The sequence below is a fragment of the Staurois parvus genome, unplaced genomic scaffold (assembly GCF_062004578.1).
Source record: "Staurois parvus isolate SC_StPar_1 unplaced genomic scaffold, SC_StPar_1.0 ptg000054l, whole genome shotgun sequence".
Lineage (NCBI taxonomy): Eukaryota > Metazoa > Chordata > Amphibia > Anura > Ranidae > Staurois > Staurois parvus.
The window spans coordinates 5,106,992-5,124,611 of record NW_028317850.1 but is presented as its reverse complement, the minus strand read 5'-3'; the positions used below and the strand labels follow the sequence as shown (position 1 = coordinate 5,124,611).

General features: G+C 46.2%; 1 protein-coding gene across 1 annotated transcript in view; it reads left to right on the top strand.

Annotated features, from left to right (window-relative positions):
* The window catches only part of MNS1 (meiosis specific nuclear structural 1), a 46,918-nt gene that overhangs the window by 18,865 nt on the left and 10,433 nt on the right, over positions 1 to 17,620 (top strand). Inside the window, exons 5-7 of the mRNA XM_089667994.1 lie at positions 339 to 568; positions 14,912 to 15,128; positions 16,455 to 16,562. Coding sequence (XP_089524120.1) covers positions 339 to 568; positions 14,912 to 15,128; positions 16,455 to 16,562 — 555 coding nt within the window. The remainder of the gene's footprint in view (positions 1 to 338; positions 569 to 14,911; positions 15,129 to 16,454; positions 16,563 to 17,620) is intronic.

The window sequence follows — 17,620 nt, the reverse complement described above, 5'->3', positions numbered from 1 at the left end:
GAAAATAGGATTTGTTGTGTTGTAAAATCCTTTTCTGTGAGTTCATTATGGGACGCAGGTCCCACCCCTCTGTGCTTATGTTCATTCTCTTGGTGCTGATCACTACAAACTGAGGCATGCTGAAAGGAGAATAGGTTATTCTGGGGCTGACCTTCATTTTTTGTTTGCCAATTTGCAAACCTGTAGGCAGCAGTATAGTCTGACAGTATCTGAATCCCTGTATCTTGCAAAGGAATCCAAGAAAAGGTTTTTTACAGTGGGCACAAAAATCTTGTTTTTTGTCATTGAGATTTTATTTCTCTAACCTGTCACTTACAAAACATTTGCATATTGAATAGAAACGTGAAGCTGAAATAGCTCGCAAAATGAAGGAGGAACATGAAAGGGCTTCAGAGGAGGAACTGGCCACTGAGACCAGGCGCTATCATGAGAAGCTCCATTACCAGAAGGAGCTGGAAACACAGCTGGAAGAAAAGGAGATGAAGAGGCAGGAAGCTTATCAGGAATTCCTGAGGGAGAAAATCCTGGTAGATGCAATTGTCAGGAAGATTTATGAAGAAGATCAAACGTAAGTGTAAAAGAATTGTGTGATGGTCCTTCCAAAGGAACTCTATGTGTATGTGTAGAATTTTCTAACTTCACAAATTATTGTATATGACCTTATCTGTAAAGAACCGCTACGGTAAGCAATAGATGCACCTCTTCTGCCCATATAACATGGATCAGCTCTTATTTTAGAAAAAAAATCCTGTGGGGGGTTTCTAACTTGGATTAGGGAAATAGGTAAGATAGGCTAATTTTTGTTTTTACGAGAGGTAATCTTGTCCTTGATTGATTTATAGCAAGCAGCTAGCATCTTATTTACAGGTCTGGCTCTAATTTGGTTTTTACTGACCTATTTTACGTGTAATTTTATCTTTTATTGCCTGGCATCCTAAATAATTTACAAATCAATTCCTTACTAGTCTCTGATATATTTTAGCTAAAAAGAACCTTTTAGAAATAGGTATTGCTGTCTTATTACAAGCAAGCATTTACATGTTTACAAACATTCACCTCAATCATTTATGTCCCCCCCCCCCCCAACCCCCCTCACACTTGGATTGTTAGTATCTAAGTGCTAGAGTTATGACAAATTGAATAATACTGCAAGGTATCATGTTGCCCTCATTAGTAATATAAATCTAAATTATAATAGCCAGTTGTTTGATTTCTAGGCAGAAGAGTAAATGTGGTTGTCTGGGGTACCTAGTTCTGTCCAGTGAAACCCCTACATATCCCCCCCATCCCTTGTAGGTGTGTAGGTCATGTAAATTTCCAAACCACAAAAACAACATTGCCTCTTGCTATGGGGGCACTCATGTGGGCCTCGCCCTCTGCTCCCTCGTTTTGATTGATAGCAGCAGGAACCAATGGCTCCCACTGCTCTCATTAAGTCCAGTGAGGAGGGACAGAGAGAGCAGCACTTACTCTTGGACACAGCGTTGGATCAAGATCAGGCTCAGGCAAGTATTTTGGGTGGGCAGGGGATGTGGAGCTGCACAAAAAGTTTTTTTACCTTTTTAATGCAGAGAATGCATTAAGGTAGAAAAAACCTTTTAGCTTTTATAACCACTTTAAATGGTTCCAGTGTACACTTTTATATTCTAGCATTAACATTGTAATAGCAATACAAACAATAGTTATTTTTGACAATCCAATATAAGCTTACTTTAAAATTGTTCTTTTATGTTGTGAGTTATGACTGTTTTCTGGCCATCTTCTGCCATAACTTCCTGGATTCCCTGCATGCTTTGCAACTTCTCCTCTGCTGCATACATACAATTTCTAAGGACTACATAACCCATAGTACCTTGCAAGCTGTGATTCCTGTACTGACTTTGCCTCCTGATGCTCCTCCCCTCAACACCTCTGTAGTTCAGAAGATGGACTCTGTGAAATGTAACACAGCAGAGCCTATAAACTGGGCATAGGAAAAATGCGTCACAGAATTCGGTAAATGTGTGGGGATCTTCACAAAGTGCATTTACCAACTTCATGATTGTTCAGAGTAAAAGAAGTAGGCTAGAAATACAATGTGGAAATTAATATGATTTTTCATTTTGACCATACATGGTTTCCACACCTGAGGAACCCCTCAACAAATAAGGTCTTTGGTAACCCCTACTAAAAATGATCACCATTACAGCCCATGTTACATTAATAAAATCAGTAAATTGTAACAAAATTAAACAATAGCCAGCATTAATGGTTAACACCTTGCTTTGGTGGAAAGTTGGAAAATTGCCCTTCTGCATTGGTGGTCAATGTAGGTGGAGTTCAGTTTACTGCTCAAGGATCCTTTAGAAACCTCCGGAGGAACTCTGGTTGAGAAAGGCTGATCTAATTTGACTTAAGAAGGCCATAGATCAGCGGTTCTCAACCTGTGGGTCGCGACCCCTTTGGGGGTCGAACGACCCTTTCACAGGGGTCGCCTAAGACCATCGGAAAACACATATTTCCGATGGTCTTAGGAACCGAGACACCGCTCCTCTATCCGTCTCCAGGTGTGGGCAGGATGACATGCCGCCCCTGTCATCTGGACACACCCCCGGGATCAATCCTCGCCGGTGATTGGCCGCTGGAACTGTAGCTCAGGAGAGGCACACAGGCGGCCAATCACCGGCGAGGAGGTGGAGCTTGGAGAGAAGGAGCCGAGCGGCACCACGAAGATCGAGCCAGTGAAGAGGAGGAGAGCGGCTGGAGAAAGAAGACAGCTGCCGGTAAGTGTCTGTACCAGAGGGAGAGGGAGGGAGCGAGTGAGCCCAGGCTGGAGCAGGGGTCAGCAAGGTAAGTATCATTGGTGTCAGTGGGAGGAATAGTGCCCAATCATTGGTGTCACTAATACCAATGATGGGGCACTATTCCCCCCCACTGACACCAATAATGGGGCACTATTCCCCCCCACTGACACCAATGATGGGGCACTATTCCCCCCACTGACACCAATGATGGGGCACTATTACTCCCACTAACACCAATGATGGGGCACTATTCCCCCCACTGACACCTATGATGGGGCACTATTCCCCCCACTGACACCTATGATGGGGCACTATTCCCCCCACTGACACCTATGATGGGGCACTATTCCTCCCACTGGCACCAATGTTGGGGCACTATTCCTCCCACTGGCACCAACGATGGGGCACTATTCCCCCCACTGGCACCAACGATGGGGCACTATTCCTCCCACTGGCACCAACGATGGGGCACTATTCCTCCCACTGGCACCAACGATGGGGCACTATTCCTCCCACTGGCACCAACGATGGGGCACTATTCCTCCCACTGGCACCAACGATGGGGCACTATTCCTCCCACTGGCACCAACGATGGGGCACTATTCCTCCCACTGGCACCAACGATGGGGCACTATTCCTCCCACTGGCACCAACGATGGGGCACTATTCCTCCCACTGGTACCAACGATGGGGCACTATTCCTCCCACTGGCACCAATGATGGGGCACTATTCCTCCCACTGGCACCAATGATGGGGCACTATTCCTCCCACTGGCACCAATGATGGGGCACTATTCTTCCCACTGGCACCAATGATGGGGCACTATTCTTCCCACTGGCACCAACGATGGGGCACTATTCTTCCCACTGGCACCAACGATGGGGCACTATTCCTCCCACTGGCACCAACGTTGGGGCACTATTCCCGCCACTGGCACCAACGATGGGGCACTATTCCCCCCACTGGCACCAACGATGGGGCACTATTCCTCCCACTGGCACCAACGATGGGGCACTATTCCTCCCACTGGCACCAACGATGGGGCACTATTCCTCCCACTGGCACCAACGATGGGGCACTATTCCTCCCACTGGCACCAACGATGGGGCACTATTCCTCCCACTGGCACCAACGATGGGGCACTATTCCTCCCACTGGCACCAACGATGGGGCACTATTCCCCCCACTGGCACCAACGATGGGGCACTATTCCCCCCACTGGCACCAACGATGGGGCACTATTCCCCCCACTGGCACCAACGATGGGGCACTATTCCCCCCACTGGCACCAACGATGGGGCACTATTCCCCCCACTGGCACCAACGATGGGGCACTATTCCCCCCACTGGCACCAACGATGGGGCACTATTCCCCCCACTGGCACCAACGATGGGGCACTATTCCCCCCACTGGCACCAACGATGGGGCACTATTCCCCCCACTGGCACCAACGATGGGGCACTATTCCCCCCACTGGCACCAACGATGGGGCACTATTCCCCCCACTGGCACCAACGATGGGGCACTATTCCCCCCACTGGCACCAACGATGGGGCACTATTCCCCCCACTGGCACCAACGATGGGGCACTATTCCCCCCACTGGCACCAACGATGGGGCACTATTCCCCCCACTGGCACCAACGATGGGGCACTATTCCCCCCACTGGCACCAACGATGGGGCACTATTCCCCCCACTGGCACCAACGATGGGGCACTATTCCCCCCACTGGCACCAACGATGGGGCACTATTCCCCCCACTGGCACCAACGATGGGGCACTATTCCCCCCACTGGCACCAACGATGGGGCACTATTCCCCCCACTGGCACCAACGATGGGGCACTATTCCCCCCACTGGCACCAACGATGGGGCACTATTCCCCCCACTGGCACCAACGATGGGGCACTATTCCCCCCACTGGCACCAACGATGGGGCACTATTCCCCCCACTGGCACCAACGATGGGGCACTATTCCCCCCACTGGCACCAACGATGGGGCACTATTCCCCCCACTGGCACCAACGATGGGGCACTATTCCCCCCACTGGCACCAACGATGGGGCACTATTCCCCCCACTGGCACCAACGATGGGGCACTATTCCCCCCACTGGCACCAACGATGGGGCACTATTCCCCCCACTGGCACCAACGATGGGGCACTATTCCCCCCACTGGCACCAACGATGGGGCACTATTCCCCCCACTGGCACCAACGATGGGGCACTATTCCCCCCACTGGCACCAACGATGGGGCACTATTCCCCCCACTGGCACCAACGATGGGGCACTATTCCCCCCACTGGCACCAACGATGGGGCACTATTCCCCCCACTGGCACCAACGATGGGGCACTATTCCCCCCACTGGCACCAACGATGGGGCACTATTCCCCCCACTGGCACCAACGATGGGGCACTATTCCCCCCACTGGCACCAACGATGGGGCACTATTCCCCCCACTGGCACCAACGATGGGGCACTATTCCCCCCACTGGCACCAACGATGGGGCACTATTCCCCCCACTGGCACCAACGATGGGGCACTATTCCCCCCACTGGCACCAACGATGGGGCACTATTCCCCCCACTGGCACCAACGATGGGGCACTATTCCCCCCACTGGCACCAACGATGGGGCACTATTCCCCCCACTGGCACCAACGATGGGGCACTATTCCCCCCACTGGCACCAACGATGGGGCACTATTCCCCCCACTGGCACCAACGATGGGGCACTATTCCCCCCACTGGCACCAACGATGGGGCACTATTCCCCCCACTGGCACCAACGATGGGGCACTATTCCCCCCACTGGCACCAACGATGGGGCACTATTCCCCCCACTGGCACCAACGATGGGGCACTATTCCCCCCACTGGCACCAACGATGGGGCACTATTCCCCCCACTGGCACCAACGATGGGGCACTATTCCCCCCACTGGCACCAACGATGGGGCACTATTCCCCCCACTGGCACCAACGATGGGGCACTATTCCCCCCACTGGCACCAACGATGGGGCACTATTCCCCCCACTGGCACCAACGATGGGGCACTATTCCCCCCACTGGCACCAACGATGGGGCACTATTCCCCCCACTGGCACCAACGATGGGGCACTATTCCCCCCACTGGCACCAACGATGGGGCACTATTCCCCCCACTGGCACCAACGATGGGGCACTATTCCCCCCACTGGCACCAACGATGGGGCACTATTCCCCCCACTGGCACCAACGATGGGGCACTATTCCCCCCACTGGCACCAACGATGGGGCACTATTCCCCCCACTGGCACCAACGATGGGGCACTATTCCCCCCACTGGCACCAACGATGGGGCACTATTCCCCCCACTGGCACCAACGATGGGGCACTATTCCCCCCACTGGCACCAACGATGGGGCACTATTCCCCCCACTGGCACCAACGATGGGGCACTATTCCCCCCACTGGCACCAACGATGGGGCACTATTCCCCCCACTGGCACCAACGATGGGGCACTATTCCCCCCACTGGCACCAACGATGGGGCACTATTCCCCCCACTGGCACCAACGATGGGGCACTATTCCCCCCACTGGCACCAACGATGGGGCACTATTCCCCCCACTGGCACCAACGATGGGGCACTATTCCCCCCACTGGCACCAACGATGGGGCACTATTCCCCCCACTGGCACCAACGATGGGGCACTATTCCCCCCACTGGCACCAACGATGGGGCACTATTCCCCCCCACTGGCACCAACGATGGGGCACTATTCCCCCCACTGGCACCAACGATGGGGCACTATTCCCCCCACTGGCACCAACGATGGGGCACTATTCCCCCCACTGGCACCAACGATGGGGCACTATTCCCCCCACTGGCACCAACGATGGGGCACTATTCCCCCCACTGGCACCAACGATGGGGCACTATTCCCCCCACTGGCACCAACGATGGGGCACTATTCCCCCCACTGGCACCAACGATGGGGCACTATTCCCCCCACTGGCACCAACGATGGGGCACTATTCCCCCCACTGGCACCAACGATGGGGCACTATTCCCCCCACTGGCACCAACGATGGGGCACTATTCCCCCCACTGGCACCAACGATGGGGCACTATTCCCCCCACTGGCACCAACGATGGGGCACTATTCCCCCCACTGGCACCAACGATGGGGCACTATTCCCCCCACTGGCACCAACGATGGGGCACTATTCCCCCCACTGGCACCAACGATGGGGCACTATTCCCCCCACTGGCACCAACGATGGGGCACTATTCCCCCCACTGGCACCAACGATGGGGCACTATTCCCCCCACTGGCACCAACGATGGGGCACTATTCCCCCCACTGGCACCAACGATGGGGCACTATTCCCCCCACTGGCACCAACGATGGGGCACTATTCCCCCCACTGGCACCAACGATGGGGCACTATTCCCCCCACTGGCACCAACGATGGGGCACTATTCCCCCCACTGGCACCAACGATGGGGCACTATTCCCCCCACTGGCACCAACGATGGGGCACTATTCCCCCCACTGGCACCAACGATGGGGCACTATTCCCCCCACTGGCACCAACGATGGGGCACTATTCCCCCCACTGGCACCAACGATGGGGCACTATTCCCCCCACTGGCACCAACGATGGGGCACTATTCCCCCCACTGGCACCAACGATGGGGCACTATTCCCCCCACTGGCACCAACGATGGGGCACTATTCCCCCCACTGGCACCAACGATGGGGCACTATTCCCCCCACTGGCACCAACGATGGGGCACTATTCCCCCCACTGGCACCAACGATGGGGCACTATTCCCCCCACTGGCACCAACGATGGGGCACTATTCCCCCCACTGGCACCAACGATGGGGCACTATTCCCCCCACTGGCACCAACGATGGGGCACTATTCCCCCCACTGGCACCAACGATGGGGCACTATTCCCCCCACTGGCACCAACGATGGGGCACTATTCCCCCCACTGGCACCAACGATGGGGCACTTTTCCCCCCACTGGCACCAACGATGGGGCACTTTTCCCCCCACTGGCACCAACGATGGGGCACTATTACCCCCACTGGCACCAACGATGGGGCACTATTCCTCCCACTGGCACCAACGATGGGGCACTATTCCTCCCACTGGCACCAACGATGGGGCACTTTTCCCCCCACTGGCACCAACGATGGGGCACTTTTCCCCCCACTGGCACCAACGATGGGGCACTTTTCCCCCCACTGGCACCAACGATGGGGCACTATTCCCCCCACTGACACCAACGATGGGGCACTATTCCTCCCACTGACACCAACGATGGGGCACTATTCCTCCCACTGACATCAGTGATGGGACACTATTCCTCCCACTGACACCAATGACGTGGCACTACTCCTCCCACTGCAAAATTACAGTTATGAAGTAGCAACGAAAATCATTTTATGATTGGGGGTCACCACAACATGAGGAACTGTATTAAAGGGTCGCGGCATTAGAAAGGTTGAGAACCACTGCCATAGATGGTTCGAATCTCAGCAAGTTCAGCAGGGACCGGCTGAGATTTGAACCCCATTTTTGGGGTTCAAAGGCTGAATACATCATCTTTGGTACAACCAGCCTGTCAGGTTTACATGCAGTTATTGCTAGTGGCTATTCTACCCACTAGCAGTAATCATGGTGTTCTCCCTGCGGGAGCTGTCCCTGCCAGGAGAACACAATAGCTCTTCAGGAGAGATTCCTCTATCCACACTGAGGCTAGATTCACACTTGAACGTTTTCTCATGTGATTTTCATGCATGTTCATACAGCTTTGTTCAGGTATTTTTGAGCTTTGCTGTTAATATTTTTCTTTATTTTTTTTTTATTATTATTATTCATGTGGTGTGTGTTTTTTTTTTTTTTTTTTTTTTTTTTTAGGTTAAGGGGTTAGAGTTTAGGTTATGTTGGGGTTTGGGTTAGGGGTTAATATTTGATTTATTGTGTTATTATTTTTTATTATTATTTGTATTTATTGTTAGGGTGTTTTATTAATAATAATAATTAAAAAAATGAAGAAATGTAAAATAAATACACAAATATAGTCATAAATAATAAATAAATACAAAACATGAATAATATATAATAACTAAACCCTAAGCTTAACCTCTTGAAAATAATAATAAATTATTAATAATTATAATAAACACCCAAACACAAAATAAATCCATTTATTATTATTGATAATACTAAAAAGCATTATTATAAATGTTTTCTATTTTGTTTGGGTGCTTATTAATAATAATAATAATAATAATAATAATAATAATAATAATAATTTGTTTAATAAATATATATATAAAAATATTTTTAGGGGGTTAAGGCTAGGGGTTAATTTTTATTTATTACATATTATTTATGTTTTATTTGTGTATTTATTTTACATGTATTCATATATAATTTCTATTCATTTTATTTTTTTTCATTTGAGCAGGAAATCGTGCTAAGACGCACAACAAAATGCGCAAATCACGAGTTTGCCATCATTTCTATGGAAATAAAAACACTCCAAAACCCACTAATCTGCCCAATTTGAGGGACAAAAAAAGCTCCAGAACTTGTTTGGCTTCAGGTGACTTGGAGTGGAGATGTAAGCCCTCTCCATTGAGAATAATTGATTTTTCTTTTAGCTTCGAGCTACAAATCGCTCAGGTGTGAATGAGACCTTGCTGTGGTTGCAGGAAAGAAAATAAGAAATAGCAGGATAGAAAACCTTCTATGGTTGGCTTAAGGCTAACGAGACAGGTAGATGTCCCAAAGAATGACCTGCCTATCATTTGTAGACCTGCGACTGTTTTGCCTGCAGTTTGCTGGCAGACTTGAATTTTAGAGATTTCCCAACAGCGTAGAACATTTCTGTGACTAATAAGTGCTACATCTGAAGTGCTTTTTGCCCCAGTTTGCAGCAGTAAAAATATAAAATGCATATTAACAAATGTCATAGCTCTGCCAAACAAAGCTGATAAAATGCAGTTACTTATGAAAAACCAAAATTGTGATATAGTGCGGGGGTCAGCAACCTGTAGATCGTGATCTACCCATAGATTGTGGCCAGGTGACTGGTATATTGCAGTCTGGGCTTGCTGTCCCGCCATGCCAAAGCATCAAACAGAGTGCAATGCAGAGGGACTACTTGTAAAGTTGGTTGTACTTGTAAAGCTGTAGTAGGGAGCAAGAGCCGCATAAGCCGATGCCTCCCATGTAGTGCTGGCTCCTGTCCCATGCGGAGTGATACCAACTGCACTCCACCTCTTATCCCAGCTAGTCAGCCTTTCTTGTGATTGGTCCTTAACGAGTGGTTGGGGAGAGGGTTTTTTGACCACTTTGGCATTCTTTGGTATATAAGCATGGGACCAGCAGGCACACACTTTAGCTCTGAAGAAGGGGATTCGTCTCCCGAAACGTGTCGCTTATCCCTAATTAGGGCACAGCGTTGTATGGACTGCCATTGCGGATTACATATTCTGCTTTTTATTTTACCTTTGGTTTGTGAGTATACATCTTTTTGTTTACACAATAAATATGTGGTGTACCACGGTAATGCACGATGAGAGCGTTGTGTTTCTTTCTCACCACCTGCTTTAACCCCTTGGACCCCACAGAAGCATGGAGTTGCGGGGCGCTTGAAGAGTGACCCCATTTACTTGAATGAATCGCGATTGGCAAGCAGCAGCACCCACCAAAAGCAACAGGGGGGTTAATTCCTGCTGTGGCATGTGTACACCTTTTGGCTGCTGCCTCAGCAGCTAAAGGGAGTAGGCAATGGGGTGGTAAAACTGTGACCCAACCATAAGGTCTTACCAGCCCCCAACTTTACGTGGTCTGACCGAGCCCTAATGGTGCTGCTGCCAAATGCAACTAAGGGCTCATTCACAAGTGCAGCAGGCACATGTGGCGTTTTTATTCTAGATTTTATTACATGTATACTTTCAAATACTAAAACGTTATATAAAAATAATCCAGTTCCAAAAAAGCTGTTGCCTGTAACCTAATTAGCATCTTGGGGCAACAATATATTCTTCTCTTTATTTAGATGTTAAACATGACCCTTAAAAAAAAAAATTAATCTCTCTGTGTTGAGTGCATAAAAACACATGTTAAATGTATGGAGCATGTTAAAAAAAAAAAAAAAGGTAAGTTTTTTTTTTTTGGTTTTTTTTTTAATTTGTATTATCAAATGTGCAGCAATCATGTAGCTTAGTTCATATTAACAGGGAAAAAGAAAATTGACCATCACCCAGATTATTAACTATAAATTTAGGCTGGATTCATACCGGCTTTACTACAATTCATTGTTATGTACTGTGTATGAGTTGTGGTGCTCTGCCGTTCAAAAACATACCTGTGCCATAGCACACCGCTATGCACAGATGTCATTGTGCTGTGGTGTACTGCATTATCAAAAATAATGTGTGGGTTTTTATTTTTTTTTGTGCACTGAGGTGGGTTGAGTGCCCATTTTTTAATAAATTGACGCCTCAATACACAAAATTGTGTATTAATGTAGCTTGAAGTGATTGTAGCCGTATTAGTGCACTTGCAACAGAAACAATTGAGTACTGATGTGATATTTTTTTTATTTGCATTAACATACAATTTTGAGGACAAGCTTTCGGGGTAAGTCCCCTTCTTCAAGGTCCAAGCAGTACTATTTCACAAAGTTTTAGCAGAATGTTAGAAGAGATGTTGAAAGGGGGACAAAAAAAAAAACAGAAAGAAACACACACACAAACAAATGTACACAACAATGGTTATTAGACTAGAGATAAAAAGCAAAGACTGAGGGGGGGGGGGGAACAACATTCACAGAGGGGGTCGTAAAAGTTTTCATTTCCTGAATAGTTTTGAAATTTCCTTTAAGAACTAAAATATTGAGGTCTCCTATAGTGTGGTCCGGTTGTGCGAAATGGTGCCCCACAGGTGTGTAAAAGTCATCTTCTTTATGTTCCTTGATGGTATGTCTGTGCAAATTCATCCTTGTTTGCAACTTCTGTCCTGTTTTGCCAACATAAGATCCTTTGCTGCATTTTCTGCACTGGATAAGGTACACAACATTACTGGAGGTGCAGCTGTATGATCCGAAGATATTGAAGATCCCTTTTGAGTGTCTGACACTTTGATGGATTGATTTGGTTGCATAGTTTGCAGCGTTTCTTATTGCAGGGTTTGCATCCATTATTTGTGACCTCATAATCAGAAGGAAGTTTCCTACTGATTAGTTTATTTCTGAGGTTGGGGGGTTCTCTGAAGGCCAGTATTGGGGGTTGCTGGAATATTTCTTTCAGAGTTCCATCCCCTGTTATGATGGGTTGTAAATCTTTGATTATTTTTCTTATTCCTTCTAGTGCTGGGTTGTATGTGGTTACTAGAGGTACACGGTTGTTTGTTTTTTTCTCTTTATACTGAAGTAGATTTTCTCTTCGGGTTCTCAAGGCTGTGTTTATGCTGTTGTTGATTGTTTTGTCCTTTGTAACCTTTCTTATGGAAGGAGTCTGCTAGTGTCCCGAGATGTTCATCTCTGTCTCTTGGGTCAGAACATATTCAGTGGTATCTCATGGCCTGACTGTGTATGATGGCACGTTTCGTGTGTTGGGGGTGGAAGCTAGAACTGTGGAGGTAGTTGCATCTGTCAGTGGGTTTCCTGTATATTGAGGTGTGAAACGTATCATCCCTGATGTATACTGTGGTGTCTAGGAGGTTGGACAGAACAGAAGTTGCAAACAAGGATGAATTTGCACAGACATACCATCAAGGAACATAAAGAAGATGACTTTTGCACACCTGTGGGACACCATTTCACACAACCGGACCACACTATGGAAGACCTCAATGTTTTAGTTCTTACAGGAAATTTCAAAACTATTCAGGAAATGAAAGCTTTTGAACTAAGAATGATATTTCTATTTGATACAAGAGATAACGGCCTTAATTTGGACATGGGATTCCTCAATCATTATCCAACAGTTTTACGACCCCCTCTGTTACGACCCCCCCCCCCAGTCTTTGCTTTTGCTGTGTCTTATCGCTAGTCTAATAACCATTGCTGTGTACATTTGTTTGTGTGTGTTTCTTACTGTTTTTTTTTTTCTACCCCTTTCAACATCTCTTCTAACATTCTGCTAAAACTTTGTGAAATAGTACTGCCTGGACCTTGAAGAAGGGGACTTACCCCCGAAAGCTTGTCCGCAAAATTGTATGTTAGTGCAAATAAAAAAAAAGTATTAATGTAGCCTAATTGTGAATTAGCCTATAGCATTACATTTACCACCTGCCATAAAGAGAACACAGTTTTGAAAGTTATCATGATTGCTATTACTTAAAGCTGAACGCAAACTCAGAAAACTAAAAGTCCTTTCTTGCAGTGGATCTCTGCTTGCATGGCTAGGGTTAACTGCTTGTTTATGCCTAGGGGACCAGGTTCAGCAGTTTAATGTACCTGCTCCTCCACTCCTGCAGGCTTCTTTTCACTGCTAGGTGCTCCCCTGCAGCCTCTTCTTCACTGCACTCTAGCAGTCTATGGTGTGCTGCTTTAAAACTCCATTTCAAGGCTAGGTGTCATACAGTGTTGTGTGTATATATACTGTGTGTGTGTGTGATATATATATATATATATATATATATGTATACAGATACACACACACACACACACACACACACACACCTGTCATTCCTTGCTATCATTGGCACCCGCAGGGGTCCCCACCAGTGATTCATGGCTGGTACCCACCAATCATCGGAGCTAGTGACAGGAGAGAGGTCTGTGTTGGTAAGCACCACAGCTCTCTGTACTGACAGCGGGGATGTGGCAATTTTTGTCTCCCCGCAGAGGCAGGGAGAGAAAAACTGTCACGTCCCCTAGTAAAACAGCACACACCTCACATATAGTTAGGCACAAAGTTAACCCTTTGATTTTCCCCAGATGTTTTTTTTTTTATTTATTGATTTTCAAACAAATTATACAACCTTGTTCTCTTAAAAACATTAGCACATTTATAGTACAATTATCATTCCCCTAATTGTCTCTACCCCCCCAAACCCCCCCAACCTCCTATCTACCCTCCACCCCCCCTTTCCTATCCCCCCCTCCCCACTCTGCGTTTTCCTACATCTTCCATATAACAGAGAGAGGTGTACTCATAATATTTTACATTATACCCCCATATTTTCCACATTTAACTTAAATTCTTCCCATTTGTTCCATCTCACATAATATCTCCCCATCCTATCTTCATTCATATGGTAAAGTTTCTCCATCCTACATATCTGGTCCACTCTATCCACCCAATCCTCTACTTTCGGCACCTCCCATCTCCGCCAAAACTTGGGTATCAGACCCTTTGCTGCATTTAAATAATACCATATACCAGATTCCTTATATTTATTCACTGACAACTCTGTACTGTGAAAAAGGCAAATCTCTGGATCTAATATAACGTCAACTTCTGTAATCTTCCGAATCAGGTGCACTATTTTCTCCCCAAATTCTTGTATTTTTGGGCACTCCCACCATATATGATACATCGTGCCTCTCCCTCCACAACCCCGCCAACACAATGGTGAATTCTCCCCACTCAGCCTATGTGCCACATTCAGTGTAATATACCATCTTACTAAACATTTATAATTCATTTCCACCTCCCGCATACTTATATTTGTATTAATTAATCTATGTTTTATAGTAAAAAAATATATATATATATTACTTTATTTTTTTCTGTTTTTTGTTTATAGCATAAAAAACCCAGTGGTGATCAAATACCACCACCAAAAGAAAGCTCCATTTGTGTGAAAAACATGATATACATTTATTTTGTTTGCAGTGTTGCATGACTGCGCAATTGTCAATTAAAATAGCACAGCGCCATATTGCAAAAAATGGCCTGGTCATGAAGAGGGGTAAATCAAGTGGTTAAACATTGCACTCATGTCCAACATTTCATAGTTCTTTTGCTGAGACAGCCCTGCTACACTTTTTCTGCATTTATTAATCCGCATGAAATTACATTGCACTTATTAACAAGTTAACATGGATTTTATGCTAAATGACCAGCATTTCAGTGTTTACTTATTTGCTATATCAGGGAAAGACAGTTAAAGCTGGAAAAAATGAATGCTACTAAAAGATACATTGACGAATTCAAGGATCAGCAGAAGACTTGGAGAAAATTGGAAAAAGAGAAAATGGAGGCAGAAAATCGGAGAATTCTGGCCTTTGCAAACATGCAGCAGAGAAGAGAAGAAGATCGCGTGGCCGAGATCAGAGAGCGGGAGGAGAAGAAGAAAGCTATCCAGGACATGGTATTAATTACTGACGTACCTTTTTAAAACCATTTAACAGTGCACAATGAAGGGAGTTTATCAAAACTGGAGCAGCTGGGCATGAAAACCAATCAGCTTCTCTCTTCAGCTTGTTCAGTTAAAATGGAGCTTTAGGTAAAAACAGAAGACAGGATTTTTAATGCAAAGGTGACATGCTTTGTCTCTTCTTCTGCATTAAAGTTACCTACCAGCCTGTCTGCCCGGTACAGTGAGCTGCTCATGTGGTAAGGCCAAAGCCAGCTGAACTTTCACACATGGGCAGGGGTAAAATCATATGGGCCCGGGCAATAAAAGCAGCCAGCAACTGAAACCTGGAAACCAGCCGCTTAAAGATGTCCGCAGATGGCAGGGAGCTCCAGAATGCCACATCGCTGGGAAGTTCCACTTTACAATCTGAAAATGAAACATTGAAGCTAATTGGTTGCTTGTGTAGATGCTGTAGATTCTGATTGCTCCAGTTTTGATAAAGGCCTCTGAATGTATAGCTACAAAGCACAGAAAGCACTTTAAAATTTGCTGGAATTTTTGTTTATCAGACAGTAAAAACTTTCAATGGGATTTTTTTCATAACACATAGGAATGTTGGCTTAGGATGTCATTAGACAAGATTTGTCAAATAATAAGCCAGAGGTTACCAAATTAATATGGAATTCAGAAATTGGTGTGTGCACACTAAGGAGATGGGACTGAACCAAACTGTCACTTCAGCCAAAACTGAGGGTTAAATCTTAATTTTTTTTCTGTCTGTACCCCTGCTGGAGAGTACACAGTGACCACCATCACTAAGATGGGAAACTAGTAAAAACTCTGTCATTTAACCCTGAAAATAAACAAGTAATCACTGCTTGCCTAATGGTATAGGCACTTTCTGGTGCCATTGTGCACAAGTGCTAAAATAAGCATTTCACTTACCTTAAAGCGGTAGTAAACTCATGAACAAACATTTGGTCTCCCTGAGGTTTAAGTCATAATGTACTTGTATGCGCCATACCTTAGCCCATTATGACAGACTTCCCTCTCATAAAGTGCCCCCCCAATTGCTGCAGTGTCACCAGTCTCATGTGTCTTGGGTGCTTTTGGGTTCCATTTCTTCAGCCGCTTGAAAAGCCAAGCTGTGATGACATCCCTTTTGCACACGCGCACAGATCGGATGCTATTATTGCACACTAAGCTGCACATGCGTGGCTCAGCGTACATTACGGCTGACAGGCAGGGGAAGCATTTATGACAGAAGAGACTGATATTTTATCAATTCATACTTGTGTACTTTTTTTATATTAACCATTTACTGTGTTTTATTAACAGCTTGCAGAGCACATTCATAAAGAACAGCAGCAGAGAGAAGAACTGGATCAAATGCGAGAAGAGTTGTACCTGGAAGAACAAGCTGAGCAGGCCAGACAGCGGGAAATCGTAAGTGACAGATATTACGATATTACCTCCTTCTGTAAATTGGAGCAGGCTATCAGCAATCTATCTGTGGGACATGGCAGACATCCCTAGGCTCCCACTGTTGGGGAAAAAATGTTGTTTTTGTAGTTTTCTGACATTTGCTTACCTTTTTCTCATCTCTGTGAGCAATAATAGTGATTCTAGGCTATCTTATTATAGGCCTACTAGCAATATAAGTGTCAGTTGAGGGATATCTTTCAGTCATCAGATTGTTTCAGAACATCTGAAAATGTCTTTAAATGTTTATGGGCCTCTTTACTGTAGTGCATTGTTAATTTGTGCAAGAATCCATTGATTTTTCTTTTTAAGTGATAGTTTGTAGCAGAAATCTGCTACATTTAAAGATCTTGCCTGGTGAACAACCCATTTCAGATTAGCGAGGCCTAATAGGGGATTAAAGCATTTATTGTTCAGGGATGTTTGCCTTGAAGGAGGTAATACACTTTAAGAGGATAGTGCAAATGCTGCCTTTATGCCCGGTAACAAGACTGTATCTTGTGTATCTTCTAACATGTTCATTTAAATTCCCAGTAACAGTCCTTGGCAAGATTATTTATGGAAGTCTGTACTTATGTCATTCCAAAGCATGGGTACTTAAACAGGAATGGGCCATCTGCTTCTTATCCATCTCGTGATCCTGTGGAAATATCTTTGCACCTCAATACCCATGTGCTGCAGGGAATGTCATACAGTGTGCCAGAGTTTTTATTTACTGTTCATTAAGCAAATTCAGGAGAAGTGAGACTAAATGGCTTTGTTTAAAAAAAGGGGAAAGAAAAGGAATTCTAATTTAGGAATTTTGCCACGTGAGTTCAATTACATAGTTTAATCACCAGTAGATTCTGCTGGACAGAACCTTCTCCTGGCTCTTTTAGGTGGACTAAAAACATACTTTTCAACAGTAAAAACTATATTTCCTACAACACTTTTTAATGTGTTAAAACATGATCAAGAAGTGCTACTAATTACTGACCCTGTCCGCAGAGGCCATAATTATACTGCTGCACCTTCCCCTGCAG